The 27,535-nt window shown below is 54.1% G+C and overlaps 1 protein-coding gene across 2 annotated transcripts; it reads right to left on the reverse strand.

The window, feature by feature from the left end:
• On the reverse strand, positions 1-23,420 carry Tert (telomerase reverse transcriptase). 2 transcript variants are annotated; one of them, XM_004625267.2, is made up of 16 exons: positions 23,202-23,420; positions 22,021-23,119; positions 13,212-13,407; positions 12,417-12,576; positions 11,930-12,109; positions 11,230-11,388; positions 9,359-9,454; positions 8,776-8,861; positions 8,479-8,592; positions 7,098-7,169; positions 5,395-5,583; positions 3,033-3,159; positions 2,600-2,661; positions 1,447-1,571; positions 1,158-1,295; positions 1-873 (listed from the first exon to the last, which is right to left on the reverse strand). In XM_004625267.2, the coding sequence occupies exons 1-16, from the start codon at positions 23,418-23,420 to the stop codon at positions 770-772; spliced, it is 3,126 nt and encodes a 1,041-aa protein (XP_004625324.1). In that variant the 3' UTR covers positions 1-769. The 2 variants fall into 2 exon arrangements, with proteins under 2 accessions (XP_004625324.1, XP_023559905.1); XM_023704137.1 differs by lacking the exons at positions 1-873; positions 1,158-1,295; positions 1,447-1,571; positions 2,600-2,661 and adding an exon at positions 2,718-2,784.
• Positions 23,421-27,535: the final 4,115 nt, after the last annotated feature.

Genomic DNA, 27,535 nt, shown 5'->3' on the forward strand with positions numbered 1-27,535 from the left:
TTGCCTACGCCAGGGCCATGCCAGCACCTGTCACCAAACCCCTGCCATTGAGGACCAGCTCAAAGGGCTGCTGCCTGTCCCGTCCGCCCGTGTGCCAGCCTAGTGCCCATACCCAAGCTCTGCACCCACAGCAGTGCTGTGCCTAGCCAAGTGCTCCACGCTCTGAGCCAAATGAGCCCGCAGCACTCTGCACGGGGAAAACAGAAGCAGGTGCAAAAGGATGCAGAGCTGGGATCCCACAACCCAGCTGCTTGGCCCAAGAGCAAAGCATGGATGGAAGTCAGGGCCAGACAAGGGGCAGCAGGCACACTGCCAGTCCCAGGGCAACTCTCCAAGCTCTACCCTGGAGAGTACAGCCAGGGACAGGGAGGCCTTAGAGCTTTCACCAACGGCCCCCTGCAGCACTGTGCCCTAGGTTCACTGCCACTGCCCTGGCTGAGGGCTCAGGAACAGCCTGGAGTGCAGGAAGGTGTCATTGCCTGACAGCATGGCACTAGGGCAGTGCTGCTGTCCAATCCCTGTGCAGTGGTGCTCCTGCAGATGCTGACCAGCGTGGGTGCTCGGCCCTAGGGCCCACAGTAGGAGCCCAACTGCCTCCCAGTGGCCAGCACTGAAGGAGGTCCCAGGCCCCAAGACATGGAGGGACAGCCTCACCACAGGAGGCACTAAAACCTCTTCTCAAACCACAGGGGTCTCAGCAATTCAACAGGGCCCTGGGCAGGTTGGCCCCTCCTGAGATGGGTCCAGGTGAAGCTGGTGGAGGGCTGGCTTAGTCCAGGATGGTCTTGAAGTCCATGGTCAGGGACGGGTCAGTTGCAGCCTCCAGAGCAGCCATTGTCACCCTGGGGAGCTTTCCACGCAGCTGTGCCTGGGCTGCAAGAGTGAAAAGATTCAGGCTCCTCTGGGAGAGATAACTGTCTTTAGACAGGCCTCGAGTGGCCTAGGGGGACAGGCTCCTACCTACATGCCTCAGATGAGGGACCCAGTGGTGGCTATGCGACAGGGGGGCTGGGGAGGGGGACTGACTCTGGGCTGAGGACGACTTGCCCAGGTGTTGGGTGCAACCAGGGCAGAAAATCACCAAGGGGGTCACACTGGCACTCGGTGATCAAAGACAGGGCAGGGCCTGAGGAGAGTGCTCCCCCATGTGTGCCCACCTGTCCTGAGCGGGCCCAGGAGACACTTGTAGGAGGCACAGTGACGACCCAGCTTGAGCAGGAAGGCCTGGTAGCAGAGCCATCGGGCAGCTTCAGAGGGGAATGGGCCAGCAGCATCCTTGGCCCCTAGAGACATCCCTGGAGAGCACACAAAGGGTAAGGATCCACGAGCACCCGCGGCCCACGCTCTAAAGCCTGCGCTCGATGGCCCTGGCCTGTGGCTCCCACAGCCTGGGCTCTGCAGGCGTCTTGGTGACGGTGCCCTGCGGCCAGCCTGGCCCGCGCACACCTGGGTTCTTGGCTTTCAGGACGGAATAACAGCAGGATGCAGAGTCAGAGATGATGCCAAGGAAGAAGAAAGGGTTCCTGCTAACCGGCTGGTGCAACGGCAGCTGCAGCACACAGGCGTGGAACCTGGGAGAGCAGAGAGGAACACGCTCACGCCGCGCGCACAGCGCGGCCCCGAGTGATGAAGGTGGCACGGGGAAGGCCTCCTGCACGCACGTGGCTTTGTGAACAGCTACGTGTACAGATGAACTGCACGTGTGGCTGTGTATACATACAACTAACTGCGTGGATGTATTACGTGCAGCTTGTATGTGTATACATATGGGCTTAAGCACACGTACGTCACATTCTCATATATGCACACTATCGCTTGACAAGGCTCCGCCAGGTACCTCAACAGCAGCGTCGGCCTCAGCCCACAGACCCCTGAGGATGATGGGACATCCATCAAGGCAGAGCCAGGGCGAGAGGGCAGGAGCTCACGTTAAGACACGCACAATGCTGCCCAGTTTCTCTCTCAGTTCCTTACTGAGGAGCTGACAGTGGTCTTACATCACACCAAACACGCCCAGCCCGATGTTCAACACGGAGCTCATGCCTGTGTTCTACGGTGCTTACTTCCCCTGCACTCAGCACTGGGGACCAGAAGGTCCCTGTGGGAAGGGGCTGGGTGTGGAACGCCGGACAGCAGCTGCCCCCTGTCTAGCTGCATCCTGGGTGCCCATGTGCCCCACTCCAGGCAGACCCTGGCCCCGCAGTGGACTCCACAGAGCACTCCTTCCCGTGACAGCCACAGAGGTTGCTGCTGGCCCCTCAGCAGAATCTGGTGGGCGAGGGGAAGTGTCCAGGTGACACACAAGGTGAAGCGTGACCTACACACTGCCCATGCAGCCCACCCTCAGGACCTGCCCAACAAAGTGTCCCTGGAGCTGTGGGCCCAGGCAGCCAGTGTGTGGGGTACAGGTCAGCGACACCACTGCAGTGCCTCATCTTCTGCTCTCTGGACCCCAACCCCCTCACAGGCCAGAGTGTCACAGGACACTGGGGACGAAGGACGTGGCAGGTCTAGCCCATCAAGCCCGAGCCTCAGGACAACAATGGCCAAGGTATTGCCAGGCCTCTAGTGCCCCCTGGTGGCCACACTCAAGCCCTACCTGTAGGCCTGGAGCAGGAAGATCTTGTAGATGTTGATGAGGACTGTTTGCAGGCTGTTCACCTGGCCACAGGGAGAGAGCGTCAGCAGGGCCCCGGGCGACCTCCTGCTCCTTCCTCATGCAGAGGTCCGGTGAGCAGAAGCCACCTCTCTCGTGTGAAGCCCAGTCAGGCTTCACCAGGGGCACTGACACAAAGGGGAGTGAGAAGCAGTCACCGCAGAAGGCTCATGGGCTGTAGCCTCTGTACCCGCGAGGAAGGACACAGGGCTGGAGGGTGGCGGGGACAGCTGGGTGAGCAGTAATCACAGGCAAACACAAGCACTCATGTGCACGCACACATGCACTGCATGCACGCCTTGCACACGTGCACACAGGACATCCAGCCCACAAGCTGGAGGCCTCGCGGTGCAGACTGAGGCTGCTGGCCACTCACCTGCAGGTCCAGGAAGAGACCGTGGCACTTCAGTCTCAGGACCGCCAGCAGCTTACGGCGCATGCGCCACCCTGCTTGGATGCTGCGGTCAAAGGTGAGGCTGGCCCTGATGGAAGTCCGGGCGTAACTGCAGCACAACAGAACGGATGCCACTGCTACGACCCCCCGACCCCCTCCTCTGTGAGGCCAGCTGTGTCTGGACACACACAGGGCTTTCCTGGTGCAGGTGACATGCTCCACTTGTTTCTGGCAAGGCAAGACCTGGACCCCGGGCCACAAGGCAGGGTAGCTAGTGGCAGTGTCAGCTTCACCTCAACCCTGGGCCCCACTGTACACATTCAGTCACCATGACAAACGAGGCTATCAAAATCCATGTGACTCAGCCAAAATACTAATCTTCCAAGAAATCACAAGGCCACTGGCCCCACATCCCTGGGCACACATGTCACACTTTCCTGGACAATGCCTGCAGGCCATCGCTAAGATGTCTGCTTAAAGCTCACTGGGGTCTTGCTTGTCCTTGTGCCACAGCCATGAGGTGAGGGTCACACAGCACCCAGAAAGCAAGGGCAGCTTCCCACACCTCAAGTTCCTCTGTCCTCACACTGCACACCTGGTGTGTCCAGCCCACTCTGAGCTGCACCTTCATGCTCGGCCTGCGCACTCTTCAAATCACTAAATCCTCTTGGAAATGTGATGTTGATGACAGAAACACGGATCGACCAAGAGCCTGTGGTGGATGCCTGCAGACAGGTCTCACTAGGTTGGTGTCTAGCAGCTCTGCCACTGGAACGGTCAGAACTTCTGCCGCTCCGGTCAACCTCTCTAGGACCCTCTTGCTGGTGTGGAGACACTGGTGGCCTTCAAGAGACACCACCCCATGGGCTCACTGCAGCCAGCTCTGGTGATGGAGCACGGATGAGTGTGGGGGCAGTGGACCATGGTGTGCACACACGTGGTGTTCTTTCCTGCAGTGTGCAGCTGGCTGCTGCCCCAGTAGCGCCTTCCCCACTGGCCTGACCTGCTGCCCAGGACCTACGTGGGTGGCCATGGGCAGTATGAAATAGGGATCCAGAGGTGATGGGGATGCACCCCACACAGGCTGCATGACCAGGAGCAAGGAGCAGTACGACAGCTACTCTCAAGGGCTGCCAGCCCCAGACTGAGATGGCACGGACACCTGACATCCAGGAGAGGAAGGAGAGCAGAGCAAGCCCCATCCTGCTCAGAAGCCCCTGCTCCCCTTCTGACACCATGGTGCGGAACACAAGCCTCTGTCTCCTGCAGGTCCACTGCGTTCTTTCTCCTTTTGTTTGTGTTCAAATCCTTTCGCACCAAGATTTGTTCTGGTTTATGTATGTAGCATGTGAAGGGTGTGACTTCTCTCCAGTCAGCTTTCTTTAGAAAAAAGATCAACCCCTCCCGTGGATGGCAGGCCAGCGTGCAGCAAGCCAGCCAGCTGGTCCTCCTCAGCTTCTGCGCCAATAGTCCATGCCAGCCATGGCATGGGCATGGTTGGGAAAGGCCTGGTGGCCTCTGGACATGTACAGGCCTTCCTTATCCTCCCCTCTACGCACTGCCACACACCAACCACTAACATGACACTCAGAACATGGCAGGGGTCGTGAGCCACAACAGATGACTGAGCAGGGACACTTTCTACAAAGGATGGGCCCATCCCAGACCGTGGTGTCCTCAGCTCACAGGTGTCCTGAAAGCCCTGTGAACCTCAAAGGGTGGCTGTGACTTCTCTTCAGTTCTCTCACCCTGCTGGTCAGTCCCCTCAAACTGTGCCACCCAAGCTGTGATCTAGGGTAGAGTAAAATGCCTGTGGCTCTTTCTTCTTCAGACACTGCTGGCCATCTCACCCGAGAGCCCACCAGATGTCCCAAGGGAGCGCCGTGCCTGGGCTCCAGCCTCAAGGAGGCTCACAGGAGGCCGAGCTGCACCTGCACTGTGGGCTGCTACACAGAGTTCATCTTGGGCTCCTGAGTGCCACACCTGCCTTCCTTCCGTGCAGGTGGCCACTTCCTGGGAGCACCGTGGGGACAGCGAGTCCAGCCCTGGATGATAAAGCTGACAGCTGGAGTCACCAAGGAGGCAGAGCAAGGTTGTCTCCTATCATAACTTTTTTTCACTCATACTTTCAAAAGCAACAGCCTGACTTCTACATCTGATGAGCGCTAGGACCTGGGCTCAGGGTCTGGCTGCATCTCTACAGGTACATGGTGCACCCCAAAGTCTGTGCAACGCCCCTTCCAGGAACGGAGGATGCATGTAAGTCCCCTGGATGGGAAGGGTCGCCCTGCGGCTGTGGATACCCTATGTGCGTGGTCGGCTGCTGTGCGGCCAGGGTGCATACCTGGTGTAGTCGCAGCGCACCTCCAGGGTCTGTGTGTCCAGCAGCAGGCCACACCAGGGGAACAGGCAGTGCACAGGCAGCTGCAGTGGGGCCGGGCCGCCCAGGCTGCCATCCTCCACAGGGAAGTTCACCAGGGTCTTCTGCAGGTTCAGCACACAGCCGTACTCAGGGATGCCCTGGACAAGCGCCCTAGTGGTGGTGGTGGGGGGGTGAGCTGCAGGTGGAGACCACACTTGGGACCTTGAGGCTCTCAGTGCCGCTATTCAGGTCCCCAGAATGGCCTAGGTGCAGAGATCTGAGACAGGCAGGGCTCCGGCAGAGGCGGACAAGCCCCACTGTGGACTCTGGTAAGAGGTCAGAACTCAGCCGGGAGCCAGTGAGAAAGGGGCCCAGGGCTCAGCCAAGCAGGAACCAGGAGACCTCTGATGGGTCTCAGGTGTCCACATGGCAGCACTCTGTCCCCAGTGACCTGCTCACTCCTACCAGGGCCACAGGCCCATCCCCATGACCCACATTCTCCCACCTGTGCACCACTACGGGCTCTGTGTGGCCAGCGTCTGCCTTGGTTGGCTCTAAGAAAGGGACTTCCTACCTCAGTACAGGCTTTCTCTATGAGATCCCCTGGGCCTTCCCTCCTGGTAGGCATAGTGCCCACCCCATGGACTCTGCCCCATACAGTCACTGCCACCACTGCACTGAGTCACGCTCTATCTCCCTTGTGTGACCCTCCCAGCTGCCCCTCCTCCTGGGGACCTGACATCCTGGACCAAGACCCCCAGGCCAAAGCTGTCCCCAACTCTCTACAGTGTCCTCTGTCCTCGCAGTCACAGTCCTGGGGCCCTGGAGCCCTATGGACACGGCAGGGGCCACCAAGGACCTGACTCCATTGTGTCACCCATCCGAGCAAGCACCACTCATGTAATCCCTGGGCTTGAGGGCATGGAGGACAGCAGAGCCCGGTGCGGCCAGTGGGTTTTGGCTGGAGATGCCCATGCCGCCGGACACTCCTCTTGGGCAGTGGTGTGGAGGCTCACTTTGAGCACTTCCAAGTTTCTCCTCCCTGGTAAAGGCACCCTGAAAAGGTCAGAGCCACAGAGCTGCAGGGTGCAGGGTGAGGCTTAATCTCTGTCAGGCAGGGTCACTCAGCCTGATCAACTTTAAGGCCAACCTTGGGCCTAGAGTTACCCTGGTTTGGTCCCTGCACCATGGGCCTGTCCAGAAATCCCAGTGGACCACATCATGAAGCAGGGACCCCTGAGGACCCCAATATCAGATCACCACTATTCAGGGAAGCACTTATTCTACTGAGCCATCTCCCCAGCCCCCAGATCACCACTAGTCAGTAAGTCCTACATTGCTGGGCTACAGGAGGCCCCAGCCACTTCCCTATCAGTGTGAAGCAAACCTCTTGCCTCCCTCCAGGAGTGGCCACACCCAGGAAACAGACAGGTCCGAAGGGATGAAACGGTCCCTGCAGACAGCCCTTCTCAGGATGAGCTCTGGGCAGGACCTCCAGCCATCGAGTAGTTCACGGGAGGGTGTGGGGGCTGTGCCCCCCCTTGGGCCCATGGACAACTCAGGCCTTGCAGCAGAGACCCTGCCAGCCTTGAAGCAGCTCAGCCCCACCACACAGCTCATGAGTGGCGCTAGTCATGGCTATAAATGGGAGTCATAAACTTGGGGCACAGGAGTGGGGTCCTTACCCAAGGAAGGCTTTTGCTTGGTCCAGGTGAGGGGTCACCAACAGGAAGTCATCAACCAAGCGCAAGAGCAGCCTGCAACAAGAAGAGAGAGAGAGAGAGAGAGAGAGAGAGAGAGAGAGTGTGTGTGTGTGTGTGTGTTGGGGGGGAGGTCATGTCATATGCCTAACACAGACTGTCAGGGATCCAACATCAAAAACTCAAACCTCAAAGCTGGGCATGGTGATACATGTAATGCCAGCACTCAGGAGGCTGAGACAGAAGGATCATTGCGAGTTTGAGACCAGCCTGGACTACAAAGTGAGCTCAAGGCCAGCCTGAGCTCCACTGCAAGACCCTATCTCTCAAAAACACATACACACATACCCCAAAGCCCTCCAACCTCAGAACTCACACATGGAAGAAAAAAAGGCTATTCTGGAAAGAGGCTAGACAAACACCTTAAGTTCCTTCATCAATGCCCTGATAGGGAAAGAATTAATTAATAATAATAATAATTAATTATTTAGTGCCCAGGGTACCCCAGCTGTGGGACTCTGAATAGGCCACAGTCGAATCTGATGCCAAGCTGCTCTTTCAAGCTCACCTCCCCACCCCATGACTGAGCTGGGCTGGGGCAGAGCTGGATGCCTGCTCTCTTCCAAGCCTCCTGAGGCTTTAACCCACATGACTCCATAGTCCTCAGCCCTGTCCAGGGAAGCATATACTCCACACGGGGTGACCATACAATGACTCCAGCATCCAGTGTCCCATGGGACCCTGCTTTGGGTCTTCATCCCAGAGGATGGCCACACAATGCAGCAGCACTGTAAGAGTTAAATTTTTTCCTTTCACCTAAGTTTATTCTAATCTGGAAGCTGAACCTCTGCTGACGACCAGTGCTACGTCAGAGCTGAGCTGTAAAGGACACCCACAACACCCAGAACTGGGAACGGCTGCTGCGCGTACACCGGCTCCCTTCCCGCCGCCTGCCTGCGTCTGGGCAGAGTACAGGGCTCCCACTGAGGTCAGCTGCTCTCACCAGGACCACAGGAGCCCAGCTGCACCAGCACCACCTGACAGGCGGGGGCGTGCCACAGGGTCAGGGACAAGCTTGCACCTGGGATGCAGCCCAGGTCTTGCCAACAGTCGAGGCAAAGGGTGCTGGGAGATTCACCCTTGAGCCATCAGCCCCATCCCCAAGGGATACTTGTGGGCACAGAGGGACCCACTGGATGGCTTCTTCCCATATCCCACATCCTGTAAGCCTGACTGCCCAGCCGTGGGCCCATGCCTAGCCACACACCACCACCCTGGCAGCACCTGGGGGAGGGGCGATGGCTGGCTGGCACCTCAAGACAAAGCAACTACAATAACCTGGCACCCTGGAGTGGGGAGCCCTTACCCGTCCTGCTGCACCCTGGAGAACAGCACATTGTCCATGTCCCCGTAGCAGAGGCTGCAGAGCAGCGTGGACAAGATGGAGCCCTGGGGGATCCCCCGGCCCTGGACGTAGCACCTAGGGATGAGGGCTGGAGGTGGGCAGGCCTGGAGAGGCACCAGCTACACCCAGCAGACGCACACATGCACACAGACACAGTGAACATGTGTGCACACATGCGCACACGCATTGCGCCAGGATGTGGATGGAGACCGGGAGGACAGGAGCCCTGGGGCCCCGATGGGGCTCAGGCCAACGCACCTGCCCCCGATCCTCAGGACACTGCCTCGAAGGAAGCGCAGGAAGCAGTCAAACAGGCTGTTGCCAGTCTCATTCAGAGAGCAGCTCTGGACAAGCAAAGTGGAGGAAGAGGGTGGGGTGTGAGGGCCAGTGGCCACGGCTGGCACAGATGGCCCTTCTGGGGCGGGGACAGTGTCCAGGTCCTGGGTGCTGGCTGGGCAGGGTCATGGCCTCTGGACACTGAGCCCTGTGGCCTTGATTCTGGGTCCCTGAGGGTGACAGGAAACTGTCCAGGGGTCTCAGCATCACTTAGTGGGCACGACTGTTCCCTGCTGGAATGAGCAGGAGTGCAGGTTCTGGAAGGAGTCACTGACATATCCAGCTTGATCTCCCAAGGGAGGAGAAGCATTCCCATAGCCGCGAGGGCAAGATCGTGGGAGACATTACTATCAAGTCACCAGGAACGTGACCGGAGGAGAGGTACAAAGAGGGGGAAAGTAGGTTCTGAGCAGCTGGAATGGCCTGGATCACGCTCCCAATCCTGCAGTCGGCCCCGTGGTAAAAGGGGCCTCAGGGGTGGACCCTTGTGGGGCAGCGACGGGACCTGCTCGATAACCACGGCATCCCTCAGTCCATATGCTTCCTGCAGATGCTCCACAAACTGGCTCATGTACGGCTGGAGGTCAGCAAGGGTGGAGACCTGCAGGGAGAATAGGGAAGGTGTGTGTGTGGGGGGGGGTGCGAGTATGGATCCCAAGGCTATTGGCATGTCACCAGTGTGTCACCTGACAGGGACAGAGAGGGGATCCCTTGAGAAACTCCTGCTACAAACAAGGGTGGGTGCACTACAGGGCGAAGTCAGCTTTGCTCGGCCAGCTGCCCCCTCCAGTGACTGCAACCACAACCCCATTACCTGAGCCACATAAGGACTTGCGTCTCAGGGTCACTCAGCATTTTCAGAAAAGGAAGCTGTAACACCCACATCAGGGCTACACCTCAGGAAGCAGGGAAAAGAAACACTGTGACCGAAGAAGGCACAGAGAACACTGTGACCCGAAGATGGCAGAGAACAGAGAGCAAAACCCAAGTGAGCAGAAAATGGGAGCGAAGCTACCTCAAAGGTCATCCTCTGAGAAGACCCTGTGCTGGGAGCCCTGGCCACAGTGCTGGGCAAGGAAGTGGACTGCCAGTGTCCGGGCTAACCATGGGGTCCCTGGGACCCCTAAGAGAAGCACATCTACTATTTCAGGGAACAGCAGTGGAGCCCAGAGTACAGGGAGGTGCCAGCCACACTTAGGAGTGAGGCCACCCAAGTGGAACTGGAGCCCAGTGGAGACCACCCCCCCATCTCACCAGGCACCCGTGAAGCCAGGACACCCGCCTGACTCATGCTGCTCATAAAGACTGCTCCAATGACTTGTAGACCTGCAGCTGAGGCCGAAATAACCACGCTAGAAGAAAAGGCTGAGAACTCTGTCATGCTGGGCCACATGCAGAAAAGAGACACCTTAGCCATGAGCGGACACAAGAGTCATATGTGTGAGCTGTGCTCACCAAAAGACTGCGCAGGACAGACTGAGGAGAGGCTGATGAGAGCCTGGGTGCACAGGTATAACGAGCATGCACAAACCACCAAGAGCAGGCAGCACTGTCACACGCACAGAATCCACGCAAGAGCACAGGAGGCTCCTGGAGTGGCCATGACCCGAAGGCTCCAGCACGCCATCTGGTCAGGAATCTGGTGGTCAGCATGACACACAGCAGCTCCTGGTGTCCTGTGGCCTGGCTGCAGATGAGGCTCTGTTGTGTGAACTGACATGTGTGCAGAACACACAGGTGTGTGTACAACACACATGGGAGGGGAACCTGCGCAACCACCACAACCAGAGTGAGCAGTGGCTCCACTCCTGGGCTAGCCACCACCAGCGGGGCTGTGCTCAGTTGATGCAGCAGGACGTCCCCACAGGGCCACAAAGGAAGGCCCAGCCTGGAAGCTACTGATATCCGCAGTGACAGGGAGGACAGACCACGGGCAGCACTCAGCCTGGGACTCACCAAGGTGGCGGGAGCAGGAGGGAACCCAGGGAATCGACACCCTCTCTTGGCTTACCACTTGGCCAAAGATGTGCACATGCAGGTCTAAGACCCCGGCCCATTTTGTCTCAGGGAAAAGCAGAGCATCCTGGGCTGTGTATGCCACCAGGTCTGAGCCTGGAACGCTCACTCAGAGGGCCCTAGGGCTAGAAGAGAGGACCTGGACACGTGCGGTGCCACACTGGGCCACCAGTGTGCTGGGAGAGGGACAGAGCACCTCACTATGATCCCCATGGAGGGAGTCAGGTGCCACACACCTGCACACTGCCACATAGGCCACAGTCATCCTGTGCAGTGGACACACGTCATGAGTGTGTACATGACGCCTGCACTGTGCATGTACATGTCACGAATGTGGCCAGCAGGCTATGTCTGTCTTACCTGTCTCCTGAACGACCTGCGCGTGCGTCCCCTGGAGGCTCTCTGCACCACAGAATAGTGGCGGACACAGTACGTGTTCTCCCAGGGCCTGAGGACGTTGGCAACCACCTCTGCGATTTTGTCCTGTGGGAGGGCGTCGTATGCCCCAGACACGTCTGCCTGCAGAGTGCAGAAGAATGTGAGCACTGCCTTTGCGCTAGGAGGGCAGGGCCCACCATTCAGACCATTAGTAAGTCCCACAGGGAGTGTCAGGGACAGGAACCACGGGACACCCACAGGAACCTGGCTCCACCCAGCCACACTCGTGCTTTTACAGGCTCTGCAGGAGCCAGAGCCACAGCCATATGGACCAAGTGGGGGAGGGCACCCCCACCCTGTGTCCTTCCTGAGCCTGGTGGCCAAGTGCTCTCTCTCCCTCTGAAGTGGTTATGTGACCAGGAGATCCTGCCTGAGCAGGTGGACCCCAAGAAGCTGGAGTACAGGTGCAGGGCCTCACGTAAAATCCAAATCTCTATCCTTGGAACTGAGTGTCCCCAGAAGGAATTGGGGTATTTTGTTCTCTCTGCTTGGGAGAGAATTGAAGACCACCATGTCCAGTGACAGAGGAACCCTAGGGCCACTTGCACTGGCTGCTCCACAGGGCCCTGGTGCCTGGATGGCCTGGGAACTCACAGGATGTGGGGGGAGTGCCAGCACCTACCTTGACGAAGTACAGCCGGGGCGCAGGGTCCTGGGACCGTATGTGCAGCACGAAGGCCCGCCAGGCCCTGTAGATGTCATCCAGGCCCAGCACCGAGGTGCCCAGGAGCTCAGGCCGTCGGCTTCGCTCGTAGTTCAGCACACTGAACAGGGTCCTAAGGTGTGAGTTGAACTGCTGGGCCTGGGGGTACAGGGCCAGCTTGTGGGTAGGGTTCAAACAAGGCCTGATGCACTATGAGGCCCCAGCCTGGGGCTGCATGGCTGGCTTATGGGGGGTCACACAGGGCACCCCGTGCCAAGACGCTATACAGTCCCATGAGGCCTGGGACATGGCAGGAGCAGCCCCCCCCCTGCCTACCAGCTCCCCCATGAAACCCTCTGAATCTGATGAACCAGCCCCATCTTTTCCACTGCCCCCAACCCAAGCCCCTGGGGCGCCCTCATATTCTCCAGCACCCAGTAAGGGCTGGGGAACACCATGCAGTCACCTTTCTGCCACCACGGGGGGCTCTGGCACCTGCCACACCTGCACTCACGATGGGTCGGAGCCCGCTGAGCTTGGGCACAAAGCGGAGCCTGGACATGGGTGGCGCCAGCCTGAGCTCCGGGGCTGTCAGCTCGCGTAGCTGCACCCTCTCCATGTGCTTCCTGGGACAGAGGGCAGCAGGGCACACGAGAGGCACACGTGACGTGAAGTCCAGGGCCAGCAGTGAGCACAGGCTAGCCCCGGGTGGGCTCCTGCCAGGGGTGGAGGTCAGTATGGGGGCCTCACAGGTAGGCTCCAGGGCCCCCAACGTCCGGTCCACCCATCTCCTGCGCCTGTCATGGGATGCCCACTGGCCATGGTGTCTCTGAGGTTGGGCACTGTGGCTCCTCCCACTGATGTCCTGGCTCAGGACACAGCATGAAAAGCCCCGAGACCAAAGAGCAGACAACGGGGCTCAGGAAGCCTTGATCAGGCTACCAGGGACCCCCAAGAATGGAGGGCGAAGCCAGCACGGAGTCCACTCTGAGTCAGAGCAGCACCATCCACAGCTGGAGACAGGCGTAGGCTCGCCACGCCTGCTGCCGCTCAGCATAAAGCCCTGCATTTCAGGAGTCTGAGGGTGTGTCCAGCCCAAACTTGACTACAGGCCATCCGTGCCAAAGCCACTGCAGGGGTCCCCACCGGTACCCATGGGATTGGGGGTGGGGGCTAGCAGGCAGCACCACCCCCAGAGCCAACTTCTCATCTCCAGACACCAAGAACCCCACGGGATGGTGACGCGACAACCCCACCACACCTGACTCCAATGCTCTGTAGCTCGGACCACAGGCTCCGGCGGTAGAAGAGGAGCCTGTTTTTCTGGAATGTGGTCTCCGTGACGTAGAAGAATGACTTCAGTAGCTCAACGATGTACGTGTCCATCAGCCAGAACAGAAATGTGGCAAGGACCCGCTCCCGCAAGCGGTGCTCAGAGGCTGGAACATAGCCACCCCCTGGAACGAGAGGCACACGGCACCTTATCCACCAGACTGTACCTTACCCCAGTCCCACTGCCCAGCGCTGTGGTCAGGCCATGGCACACCATGCCCCAGCACCAGACCCTGAAGATAATCTCAGGGCAATCACAGTCCAGCTACGACAGGCTCTGGTAAGATGCATACAACATCACTGAACTTGTTCACCCTTTCTGCTTCTTAAGCTTAGCTGCTAGAAATATTAACGCCATACACAGGGCCCAGGTTTTAGTCCCACTGAATGGTGCTGACTTGGATCTCATGCTGATTTGTGAGCAACGTGGAGAGGGCATGATGTACTCCCTCAGTGACCGTGGTGCCAGTGACGTGGCTGGGTGGCAGGACACCAAGCTCATCACCACTGTGCAGTAAGACCCAGAAACTCCTGGGCTCCCATCCTGGGTAGCCCTGGCCAGGCACATGTGCTGTCACACTGGTAAGAGATGATGCAGATTGATTGCCACAAGCCCAGGCAACTGTCCTTCTCCATGGACCTCTGAGTCCTATGCTGTGGCTTGTAACAAGAGCTCCACAGGCACCTCTGGACCCAGTAGGAGATGCAGCCAATAAAGCCAAGTTCACCACCAACAGCAAACACAAAAGAAACTTGAGACCTAGAAGAGAAGGAGCCAGAGGCAGCAATGGATGGGAGCAGAGAGATGAACACCTAGGTGGACAATGACCAGTAAGGATGATACTGAACCCAGCAAAGACGCCTGGGTAGAGCCAGGTCAGCAAGGAAGGGCTTGCGAGCAGGTAGTGCTGAGTGAGATGGGCCAAAGCTGGTTCACTGCTTAGGAGGAAAGTGGGGACTGTTAAGCAGAGAACTGTTCAGATGCCTTTGACCATCTGAGGCAAAAAAAAAAAAAAAAAAAAGGATGCTAACACCTCAGTGGGGAATCAGACTGTAGTCCTGAAGATAGGAAGAAAGAGGACACACAGAGAGCACACGGATCAGACAGGAACCACATCTCCAACCATGAAACTGGCAATAAATGAAGACATCCAACTGGATTGGGAATAAAATTCAAAATTCATCTGTATGTCAGCCATTAGTAAGACATCGTGAACTATGAAAGTATGAAGAAGCTGAACATAAAAATCAGAAGAAAAAGATGCATCAGGAAGATACCAAGCAAAAGGCAGTGCTGGAGACCACCACGCGACTCGACGCAGGATTTACACGGGCCAGTTGGCTTTCCGTGTTTCCTTGAGAGTCGGTCCACGACCTAGGCCCCGTGTCTGGAGGTGGGCAGTGAGCTCACAGGAAGTGAAGCTCTGTGAGGCACTGGTCCCGACTGAGGCCTGTAGTGGCCGGGGAAGCTGTGATGCACCTCAAAGGACAAGAAAAGGCCACGGTTAAGCACACCTGGCTCCGACCTCACCTAACTAGACGGACTGGATGCAGGGACCTCACTCCTGGCTGGGGAGCTTCCTGGGGACAACAGTTTCTCCTAAATTAACATAACGTCTTGTTTGAAGTCCCTGAGAGATTCCAACCTTTATTCAGTATTCCCCTCCCCTGTTTTGATAACTGAGTAAATATGGGCCACCCTGAGAAGATCTTGGTCTTAGCTCCCAGAGAACCTCATAATCTGTTGGAGGGTTTCGATCCTCCTGCAGCCCTAAAATCATTCCACTTGACTCTTATTTAAGCGTTTGCTGCACACCCTTTAGGGAGATTGTGGGCCTGATCAGTCCATAATAACTAAGGGATAATTAATATTCACACGGTGAGCCGGCTCAGTAGCAGTACTCAGGCAGCTGAGAGTGCGAGGGTGGTGACAGCCACCAGAGTCGAGTTCTGCAAGACCCTGGAGCACAAGCAACAAACACTCCCACTGCCCACCTGAGGATGCTCCCAGTGCTTCAGGTTACAGGACTGCTTCTCAGCAGCTTGACTGGCTGATGTGGGAATCCAGCAACCAGCTCAGGGTTTCAAACTCAAGACAAAACCTGGGGACACGGTCCCCACATCAGACGGCTGAAAAGTCTTCCACCAATGTCACATAAGTGGCACTGCACAGACTGCCAGCACCACTGTGCTCTAAAGCCGTTATAAAAAAATCATCCAGATGCTTTTACAGTCTGGAAATCAAGACTTCTCAATGCACAGATGAAAGAAATCACAAAATTAGAAAGTACCCAAAGCCACAGCTTCGGGGAAGAGGGCAGAGTGGTGAGGAGCAGAGAAACAGCTTCTCTGGGATCTAGGGTGCAGATGCTGGAACACAGTAAGGTCAAGGGAGACAAGGAGGGAAGTGGGTTGCCGAGACTCAGCAAGGATCTGGGTGAAAAGTGAAGCCCACAGGGAGAGCAGAGACGACCTCAATGAAGGAGGCAAGCAGGCTGTGTGGGAGGGGTGGCTCGAACCTGCAGGCCCCTGTTGACTACTGGTGACCCCAGAGGCATCCACACAGAAACACAGCAGTCGAACAGAGCATGGATGAAAAGAACTGCAGTGGCTGGGGAGTTAGTTAAGTTCTACTGTCCCCCAGGATAAGGCAGTTCAAAACACTGAGTCGGCTCTATGGAGCAGCTTCCAGTGTTAGGGTGAGGCAAAACTGAGAAGGCGCTGGCAGGAGGTCAAGGATCTGAGTTTAAGCCTGCAAGAGGGACACAGACTACAGCAGGCTCAGCAAACATGGTTCCAGCCTCCCAGCCAGAACTTCGGTGAAACAAAAGGCACAGGCTTCCTGGGATGATCCACGACCCACAACCTCGCCAAAAAGCTACAGCTGGAGCAGTGGGAGGAATCAACTCAGATCTGGACTCTACCAGGGATCTACCAAGGACCACACAGACACGCCTTCAAGCGGACTTTTTTCCCCTTATTTTCTCTTCTTTCTGTTTTGTTGGGTTTGTTCACTTTGTCTTTGATTTGTTCTTGTTTTCATATGACTGTGAACACAGTTTCTAGATCTGTTCTGTTTTTATTTCTTTTTTTAAAAATTTCTTCTTTCTTTCCCTCCTGCCTTCTCCAGTTTCCTAAAGTTTGCATGATCTTCCAGCCTCACTTCCTAGCTCTTCTTTTTTCTTTTTCTCTATTTGTTTCTACTAACCCCTTTTAAATTTTCTCCCCTGAGGGTAAAATTGCCATATTGAGGGCTTATTTGCTGAATACAATTTTCTAGTTCATTTTAGACTTCGTTATGAGCCCCAAAATACAGTACACATGGTTAAAAATTAGTAGTTACTTCAGTTTGTCATTTCTAGATTGTGTTTGATGCTATTGTTATTGCTGATTGTACCACTTTAGCCAAGGGGACATAACTGTTTGACTCAGTTTGTTCTGTCGGGTATTCCAAGACTCACTGTCTAAGAGTCATAAAAAATACTATAGGACAGTGCCAAAGACCAAGGAGGTGGACCAAGAATGCAGCAACTTCTCATCCCCAATAAACTGAAGAGAGAGGATCCTCCAACAGACTCAAAACCTAAATCCAACTGTACCCGGAGGACATCTCTGAGAAGTAGTCATTTCTTAATAATTCTAAATACTAGCAATTAAGCTACTCACTGATAGGTTTCTTCAGGCGCCCCGTACAGCAGAGAAACAGACAGAAGGAAAAAAAGGAAAGCGGTTTTAATATCTTTGAGGACATGGAGAGAATGTGGAGAAGATGAGGGATTCTCTGGATTGGAACAAAGGGAGGCTGAGGCTTCCATGGCCTTTCGCTGGGGATGGAGTTTAGAGGGGATGCTTAGATCTACCTGACGGAGCTGACTGGGGGTCTTCCCTGAGGCAGTGGGAAGGGTGGAAAGAAACTGCATCCTGGACTGTAGTTGGGGAAGAAGTGGGGAGGTGGTCTTGGGAAAGACGGGCTGTTGTTTTAAGGGCGTCAGCCATATTAGATGACCACCATAATGATTCAGCAATTTATACTAGGGCCAGAACCTATCATTCACCATCGGCAATGTATAAGAATCAACCTAGAAATTAAACTGAAAAAAAAGAAAAGAAAAAAATATGAGCAGACACTTAAAATGCAACCTCAGACCCCCAGCTCAGCAAAGCAAACCTGGGGACAGTGAGGGGGAACACTTCAAAGGCTACTCACTTGCGCTCTTTAAAGCGGTAGGAAGTCACAAAGCACATAAAGAATGTGGCTCTAGAAAAAAATCAAGGGCTGGGGTGATGGCTCAGTGGAATAAGCGCTTCTCTGGCAAGCGCAAGGGCCTGAGTTCAATCCCCGGTTCTGAAAAAAAAAAAAAAAAAAGAAAAAGAAAAAGAAAAAAATCAAATCAGAAACAATTTCTCATATAATTACAGAGATGGGGACCATAGTGAAAGACATTCTCAGTGACTCTAGAGAAGACACAGATAAAAAAAAATAGAGCACAGAAAATGATGGAAGCCACGAGTGCCCAACACAGGAAAGAAATGGAATCCACGAGACAGACTGAAACAGTTATCTGGGCTATTAAAAATTCCACTGAATGTAAATACAGCACAATGAGCCCATGTGAAGACTGAAGATCAAATATAGAAGACAGAACTGAGGTTAGTTCATGGGAAAAAAATTGCTTAAAAATAGTAGGAACCAGGCGAAGTCAATCCAGCAGCTGGTAGATGATGCAAGAAGAATAACACAAGGCTGACTGGAGTCAGTGAGAAAGCAAGAGGCAGTGCAAATGGCATTTAGGAAGAAACCAAAAAAACACAATGGTTCCAAGAAGAGCCAGCTGCAACAGTGTAAAAGAATCTGACAGTCAGGTGAGATATACAGAGCTCCAACGCAACAGGAACCCACAACAAGCAGGTTTAGCTACTCTATTTGCAGACAAAGTAACTTCCAAGTCAAGATTGATGAAGAGGGACAAAGATCATTGCATCTTTATAAAGGGAACAATCCAAGAGGAAGAGGTAACAATCAGAAATACACAACCACCAAAACCTAGTGCACCAAACTACACAAAACAGATATTAACAGACATAAAAAAAAAAAAAAATCAAAAAAGCACTAATACAGTGGTAATGGGGGACTTCAATAGCCCACTGTCACAAACAGATCAACTAGACAAAAAAAATCACAAAAAAGAAATAATCAGAACTGAATCAAACTTTTGAACAAATGCACTTAGTGGCTGTCTAAAGCATCCTACCCCACACCATCAAAATACATGTTCTCCTCAGCAGCACATGCAACGCCCTCTCCAAAGCAGACCACATACTAGCCCACAGAACAAGGCCACATAGTAAATGCAAAGGAATTGAAATTACCCCATGAATATTGTCAGACCATACTAAAGTGAAACCGCAAATCAATGGCGAGAAAAACTACAAGAATTTCATAAACACATGGAAATTAACACCTTCTTGAACAACCAATTGGTCAGAGATGACATTGAAGAGGAAATAAGACAGTTTCTACAATTAAATGATAATACCATTACAACATACAGGAACTTATGGGACACAATGAAACCAGTCCTATATGCGAAGTTTATAGTGGTGAATTCCCATATTAGGAAAGATCAAGCTCAAACAAACAGTTTAATATTCAACCTCAAACTTATTAAAAAAAAAAAAAAAAAGCAGGCCAAGTGCAAGGCTCATACAAGGGGGAAATTACAAAAAGCATAGCAGAAATTAATGCAATGGAGATGAAGAAAACAACACAAAGAAACAATAAATTGAAGAGTTGGTTCCTTCGAAAGACTAAATAAAATTGGCAAACTCTTTGCCAACCTCATTAAAAAAAAAAAAAAAAAAAGGTAAGACTTAAATCCATACAATTAGGAATGAAAAGGGTGAAATCACAAAAAGATTAGGTGGAAATCCAAAAGATCATCAATACCTACTTCAAGAACCTGTGTTTCTATTAAGATGGAGAAAACAGAAGAAATGGACAGATTCCTAGGTACATATGAGTTACCAACATTGAATGAAGAATATATAAAAATCTTACATAAACCAATATCAGTCAATGAAGTTGAAGATGTTACTAAAACTCTACCAAATAAGAAAAGCCCAGGTCCTGATGGATTCACTGCTGAATTCTACAAGAAATTTAGAGAAGACCTACTGTCCCTACTTCTTAGAGTCTTTACTGAAACTGAATGGGAAGCAGTATTTTCAAACTCATGCCTGGAACAAGCATTACCCCAATACCAAAAACAGAAGGATTGAGTCGAAAAATCTTAACTACAGGTCAATCTCCCTAATGAACATAAGACACAAAAATTCTCAATAAGCAAGGTCTCGGGGCTGGAGAGATGGCTCAGTGGTCTAAAGCACCTACTTAGAACAAGCTTAGCAAAGCATCAGGGACCGCGGTTCGATCCCCCCAGCACCACATGCCAGCCAGCCCCGCCCCCTGGTGGGCTGAGCTGGCCACACACACACACACACACACCACACACACTCACTCTCTCTCTGTCTCTCTCTCTTTCTCTCTCTCTCTCAAATAAATAAAAATTTAAAAAAAAAAATAAGCAAGGTCTCAAGTTCGACTCCCAGTACCCCCCCCAAAAAAAAAATCCTTAATAAGATATGGACAAACAGAATATAACATATCATCAAGATTATAAACCATGACTGAACTGGATTCATCCTAGGAATGTAGGGTTAGCTCCACATCTGCAAGTCAGTGAATGTAATAGTAACAAAGCCAAGGACAAAAGCCATATGGTCATCTCAATAGAAGTTAAATTACCATCATTTGAAGACCCCCAAAACACCAACAAAAGACTTCTACATGTAATAACCAAATTTAGTAGCGTAGCTGGATACTGAGCCTATACTCAAAAGCAATAGCATTCCCGTACACAAACTCACTGAGAGAAAAACTAAGGAAACAACACCTTTCACAATAGCATCCAAAAATATTAAATACCCAGGAAGCAGTCTAATGAAGGAAGTAAAAGAACTTTATGTTGAAATCTACAGTACTCTGAAAAAGAAGATATCAGAAAATGGAAGAATATCCCTTGTTCTCGGGTAGGAAGAACCAGTATAATGAAAATGGTTATACTTCCAAAATTACTAGGCCAGCCAAATAGCTCAGCAGATTAAAGTGCCTCCAAGCAGGTGCAGAGCCCAGGGGTTCAATCCCTGGTCCTGCTGTGCCGGCCTCACCCTCAGGGTGCGCTGAGACATCGACATCGATTGAGACTGGGCATGATGGTGTGTGACTGTAAACCAGCTCTTGCAGGAAAGTGAAAGTATAAATACGGACCAAAATACATAATTGACACTAGGAAATGGGAAGAATATGTTCAAATGAGAAAGCGGGGGAGAAAACCAGAAAAAAAAAAAAAAAAAAAGGAAACAAAGCTTTTGTTTTGTATTTAGTACAGGGTCTACAGGGTTTCACTACACAGCTTTCTGCCTCCCAAGTGCTGGGATTACAGGTGTGCACCACCACGCCCAGTCCCAATCTCTGTCTCAGCACACACCGAAGGTGGGGCCAGCATGGCAGGCAGGGATCAAACTCTGGTCCCTGCATCTGCCAAAACTGGCACTTTAATCCACTGAGCTATCTGCCTGGCCTTTAAAAGGTTTTGTAAATAGGGTGGGAAAAAGGGATTGGAGGGGCTGGGGAGATAGCTCAGTAGAATAAGCGCTTGCTTGACAAGCGAAGGGCCTGAGTTCAATCCCCGGTTCCACCAAAAACAACAACAACAAAGGGATTGGAGATGAATGTCATCATTATGTATATTTAAAATGTAAAAATGAAAATATCTAAAGCCACTTGTGTTGAAATGACTACATTGTGAGTACCAGGAACAGCCAAGGCTGCACTCAGAGGGACGTGCATAGCCACGCAACTACAGAAGTCAGAAAAAAAAGACTAAACCCACAGAAATCAGGGGGATGTAACAGCCAGGGAAAGAAATAAAACTGACCCCAACTGAGAACCAGAAGGCTCCACAGGGACCTGGGGACCTCCCTGGAATAGGGGAGGGACATGTGAGGAAAGCATCCTGTAGCTGAGCCTAAATCAACAGGAGGCCACCAAGCAAGAGACAGCATATGACTAGAACAGGAAATGCAGACTGCTACCTTTGATCCAGTATTTTGGGGCTGAGCTCAGGAATTTCTAAACCTGCACCGCACGGTTGCCAGAGAGCAGCCAGCCGGGCAAATGCTCCTGGCAGAGTCTAACTGACCAGGTCTATCTTCGCTGCCACTGCATGCGGGATACCAAGTCTGCACAGCCGAGGGCCCCCAGGCTGAGGCTGGCCCTGCTCACAGCAGGCTCTCGAGCCTCCCTAGGGTCCCTGCTCTAGCCTGAAAAAGAATGGTACCTTCTGCTCAAGGAAACAGTCTGTATGTGCTGCTCTGCCCTCTATCCTGCCCTGTAGAAGGTGGAAGCATTCCTGGACAATGGTGACCAGAGGCATCCTTTGCACCTAGGAGCCTTTGCTCTCACGCTCTGAGGGGTGCGATTCCCATTTTTGCCCCAGGCACCATCCCCCCAACCTTGAGGTCAACAGGGTCGTGTGCACTACTCTCCCAGCTCCCATTAGCAGCACTCCTTAGCATCCCTTCCACCTCCTGTCCCCATGGAAAAGCAGGAACATGAATCTCCTGAATCTCTGAAACCAACCAAGATTGGGCCTGTCCAATCCCTGCCTCGCACCCACCTGGGCTTGAGCGCAGCCACAAGCAGTCCTGCACTTTCACCTTCCACGTGAGCTCCTGCAGGGACAGCTTTCCACGCTTGCCCAGAGAGAGGAATCTCTTCGTGCAGCTCAGGAAGCGGCGCTCGTTGTGCTTGGAGCCCCAGAGGCTGGCGGGCACCAGGCGGTGCAAGCAGGCTCGTAGAAAGGTATACACCTGCCAGGTGCTACAGTACGCACGCAGCAGCTGAGCCAGGCGCTGCGTGCGGGTGTCCTCGGCGGGGTCTGCCACAACTCGCAGCGGGCAGTGCGCGCGGAGTAGCGCGCCGTACTGGCACCGCGCGTGGTTGGCCAGCATCTCGCGGAACAGGGGTCGCATCCGCCAGTAACGTGGGGCCAGGCGGCGCGCGCGGGAACGGTGGGGTGACCCAAGCTTGACGGGCGACGCGCCCACGAACACTGCCTCCACGAGCTTTCGCGCCCCGGTCATGTTGGGCGGCAGCGCATTGAGCACGAAGGAGGCGCGCAGTCGCTCCGCGCCGCCGCCTATCCTCGAATAGAGGAAGCGCTTGGTCTCGACAGCCATGCGGGGCCCAGGAATGCTCCTGCTGCCCCCCAATGGGGACGACTCGCCCTCGACGGACAGGGCCGCGAGAGGCACGGCGCGCGGCTCGTTGTTTCCCGGCCCGCGCCTGGCCTTCTTGGGCGGAGTCGGACTGGCGTCTGCGCTGCGACTACGGGGTCGGCGTGAGGACCCAAGGACCGATCGGGGACCCTGCGCGCCGCACAGAGATGATGTGCGGGCGCCAAGCTCGTGCAGCGGAGGCCCGCAGACCTGGTAGGCGCAGCTGGGCGCCACCAGCTGGTAGAGCGCGCAGCGCGACAGCAAGTGGACCAGTACATCGTCACCCAGGCGGCGCAGCAGCAGCCCCCAGGCGCCGCTGCCGCGCAGCGAGTCTGTCACCGTGTTGGGTCGGTAGTGGCACACATTCGTTGTGAAGGCCAGAGGCGGCCCACCGCGCGCCTCGTTCAGCAGCCCAAAGCCAAAGGCCAGCACATTCCGTGCGCCGCGCTCACAAAGCCGCTGCACCACACGGGCCACCAGCTCCTTCAGGCTGGACACCTGGGCGGGGAACAGAATCCCGAGTCACCTGGACGACAAAAAAATCTGTGCCCCACCCGCTTTGCACCCCGCAGCTGCCCACCTGGCGGAAGGAAAGCGTTCCGGGGGCCGGCCGCGCGCCCCAGGGCACACACACCAAGCACTGCGCCACCAGCGCGCGGAAGACCGCGGGGTCTCCACTCCGCACTAGGCGCGCGCCCTCGGGCCCCAGGCGCCGCGCGAAGGTGGTGAGTGGCAGCACCTCGCGGTATCGGCGGCGCAGCAGAGCGCGCACCGCACTACACCGAGGTGCGCGCGGCATAGCACAGGTCCGGCGCCCACGTGCGCAGTAGGAACCAGTAGGTGAGGCCGACTGGGCGGAGCAAGCGCAGAGGAAGGGGCGGGCTATGGCTGCTCCCGCCTGCGGGGTCTCGGGCAGAGGCTGTGGCGGACCGCCTTCCGGGAGTAGAAGGAGGCAAGGTTGAGCGCCTCGAGAGGCCGTGACGCGAAGTGCGTGGGAAATCGGATGCGTGCTACACTCCTTCATCCTTCTCGGGGCTGAGAGATCTGAGTAACAAGTCTGACCTGGGGTCCAGTCGAAGAGGTTCACGAAGGGCGGGGCAGTGTGCCCAGAGCCAGCTCAGGAGGGTGTAGACGCGGCTCCTCCCTCTGCCCGCGCTCGGCGCTCCCAGGCTGTCCCTGGCCCCAGGCTGGGCTTCCTCTACAGGCTTTGTCTGCTGCGGCCCTAGCGTCTGCGGGTTAGCACGCACCTCCGGTTTGGAGCTGTCCCACCCATAGCCAGAGGAGGCTAGAGCAGCGCCCTTAGGGATCGGGCTGCAACAGCGCAGAGGGCCGGAAATCTGGATGCGTCCCGCACGGGGACCATCCCCAGGCCCACAGCAGGGAGGGCTCAGCCCAGGGGACTGGGTGGCCAGGCCCCCCCGCAGTCAGCGCCCGGTCGCTCAGGATCGACTCTTGGGAGAGGCGGAAATTTCATGGGCCTCCGGAGGGAACGCTTAACAAATCCAACCTTTCAGGCCTGAGAATTTGAGGAAATTGCCTCAGTCAGGGTTTAGCATTTGAACAAGCCGCGTCCTCCCCGCCTTCGGGCTGTCCTGGTAAATACTGAGATTACACGTTCCTATTTTGGAAAGCCCACTAGTGAGGCTTTTCTACCTCTTTTAAGGCTGTGCTGGAGAATTGCTTGATTTTGCTGTTAGGGATTTGGGACTAGGTTTGAAAATTCTAACAACCAGAAGTAATCCAGGTTCCTGGGGGAAACCAGCGTAAAATATATCTCAGAAAGTAAGAATAAAGAGATTTGGGGTGTAACTCAGCGCTTGCCTGGCATGCACGGATTCCTGGATTCGGTCCGAAGCACCACAAAGGGGGGGAGGGGGGAGAACAAAAACCAAAACAGGCACCAACAAGCTGTGGGCCGAATCCTTGTGAGATCCTAGCGTTCAGTGGAAATCACTAATACGAACCAGAATTCCCTCTCCAGCATCACCTGGGTGTTGCTTTCATGAAAGGTAACAATAGTCTTAAACCGTCACACTGCAAAATATGAAAAATGTTCAGAGGAAAACACTGTGTTACTGGCTTAAAATATAGCAGCGGCAAGCCAGGTGTGGTGGTGCACACCTGTAATGCCAGCGCTCTTAGGAGGCTGAGGCAGGAGGATTGCCAGTTTGAACCCTGTCTGAGCAACGTTGAACCTTAGACCCTGACTCAAAGTAAAAAGATAAAAAGCCTGGAGGTATATCTCACTGCAGAGTTCCTGGATTGAGCTCTTAGTATTGCAGAGTAAATAACAGCACTGTGTTATTCTAGGTCTCCAGCCCAGAGGTTTTGTGAGTGTGCCTTGCTCCAAGTAGGAAGATCCTTGGCAACTCACCGGGGGAGAGCTCTATAGGCCTGAAAGACCCCACTGTGACTTCCGATGTGTGTCGTGATGGCCACGTGCACCACGTGCACTCGGGCCCCTCTCCTGAGAACAGCAGATCCATGCTGTGCTCTTGTCCTGTTATGGGTCAACTCTGCATAGGAACCTGCTCAGCCAGATAGAAATTTGAATAGAGCCTTTTATTTACTGAGCTCAGGTCCGTCAGCCACTTCTCTCGCAGGAGAAAGCTGATCGGCCCCGAACGTAGGTAGCAGGGCGGGTATTTATAACAGAACTCACATCCAGTTTGGTAAGCAAATTTGTTATCTAGCACAGAACAACAGAAACTACATTTATTTGACACAGCTGCAAACTGTTTATAACTAAAAGGTCTTTTACAGCTTAGTGATAAGTGTATATTTTTACAAGATACATCTTAAGCTGACTACATTATAGGAGATGGTTGGGGAGGGAGTTTGTGTTAGCTTGTTGCCTTGACAAGAAACATTTATTGTTGAACAGCCTTGAGCCCCAAGGGAGAATATATTTTTTAGAGTAGATAACAGGAAGCCCAAGGGGTTTTTATAATTTTACACAGTTAAGGCACAAAACTTTGTTAACCACTTACAGTCCCCACAGGGGGCACTTGTGGCCCTGCATTCAGACTGCTGTGTTCCAGGTTGCTCTTGGAAACTGAAGGGATTAGATGGGCCGCTGTCTGTGAGGACACACACAAAGCCTTAATGGGTCAATCTGGATGGAAGGGTTGAATTTTGGGAACTCTGGCCCAGAGAGTGTCTGGAGCCAGGGAAGGCACTCAAGTAAGTGGGAAGCCCAGAGTGGGGCTCAAGGCTGCCTGTGCTAAGTCATTGTCACCGGGGTGCAGATCCAGCCTCCTGCACCCAAGCTCACAGGCTGCTTGTGCATGAAGCCGGCCAGTGTTGGACAGCAGCATTGGCCTCATTGAGGCCACGCAGCCATCGCTGTTACCAGCCACTTAGCTTCAAATCAAAGGGGGCCTGCCCTGTGTGGTGAGATGGTAACGAGGCAGATGGACCCCTCTATCTCAGATCTAGCTTTGAATAAATCCTTTTTCCTTTTACTCAAATATATGGCCTCTGCAGACACGATGTTGTAGATTTCCATGGCTCTGGGATGCACACAAGCCCTGGAGAGCAGCTGCCAAGTGGATTGGAGTGAGGTTAAATGCTCAGCAGAGAGGCTGAGACATTTTGCACCCCACCCACGGGGAGCAAGTCAGTCTTCTCTCTGTAGCACTGGTGCCATGTGGCCTGCCCCTGTGGTGTGCAAGGAGGACACTCTGTAAGAAGTGGCGGCATGTGGACATTGCAGCTGAGCCCAAGGCTGACCCAGGAATCTGCATGGGCTGCGTACTGGGCCTGGGCTGGGACAGCAGAGCCCAACTGGCCCCTCAGTGTCTGAACAGCAGCGAAGAGGGGCACTCTGGCCACAGCACTGCAGGGAGTGGAGGGGAGAGTGTTCACCCGGAAGGTGGATCCTGGACACCAGAAGGAGCTTCCTGGGGACCATGACTCCCAGCTAGAAGGGGGTAGAGATGACAGCAGTCCCCCACGGCAGACTCTCCACACAGGAAGCAGGGTCTGGGGACTGTGAGGACTACAGTCAAAGGAGCCTCAATTCCTCTTCCCTGCGCCCTGATCTTGGAGAATGGGGTCCTGTAGCCTCACCTGCTAGTCCCAGCCACCCTCCTTCGGGCTCCGTATCTCTTGGGCCTGCTGTGGCTTGTTGTGCCCAAAGAGGTTATCAGGCACTTGTCCAGTTCTCGGTGGGCAAGGTAATAATAGGAGCACTGAGCACCGGCCTTCATTTATACAGTTTATCATTTCTTTCCATTCTCACATTACTTGACAACCAGGAAGTGCATGGACAGATGTCCTCTTTTGTGGTCAGAGGTCTCGAGTTTCCTGAAATACCAGACAGCCTGGCCAGCAGGGGGCATGGGTGCAAGGGCTTGGAGACCTGGCTTCAGAGGCAGCTGATTCCTGCTCCTCCAGGGCCTCGCCAGGCTAATCCGGCCAAGCCCATCACACCCGTGTTTGCTTTCTCCTGCACCTTAGACTGCATTATGAAAACCAATAAAAGTGCTCAGGGCAAAAAAAATCCCTCTGAATGTGGTTATTTAATCCTTGCACCTTGGCAAACATCACTCAGTTCCTGTTTTACATCTTTGGGTTTTGGCAGTTTAAAGCTATTTAATGAAATTCAAGCAAACAAAACAATATGATAAAATCATCCACTCGGACTGGAAAGGTTGAATTTGCTCATGGAATTAAAGCACCTCACTGTCCTTTTGTAAATATGTTGCTGTCCCCCGCAGCCTCCCGCGGGCACAGATCTATCGCTTAGGGACCTGAGTCCATGAAGCTTTTCAGGAGGATCTTCTGGACTTTAAGGCGCTGGTTCTGATCAGAAACAGGGAGAAGATGGGGAGGGGAGGACGGGATGCTCCACGGGCATCTGCTTGGTCTTAACTCAAGACTTCCTGAAGGAAGCAGCTCCCTCACTGGAGT

This window comes from Octodon degus, unplaced genomic scaffold (genome assembly GCF_000260255.1).
Source record: "Octodon degus isolate 3935 unplaced genomic scaffold, OctDeg1.0 scaffold00008, whole genome shotgun sequence".
In the NCBI taxonomy this organism is placed as follows: domain Eukaryota; kingdom Metazoa; phylum Chordata; class Mammalia; order Rodentia; family Octodontidae; genus Octodon; species Octodon degus.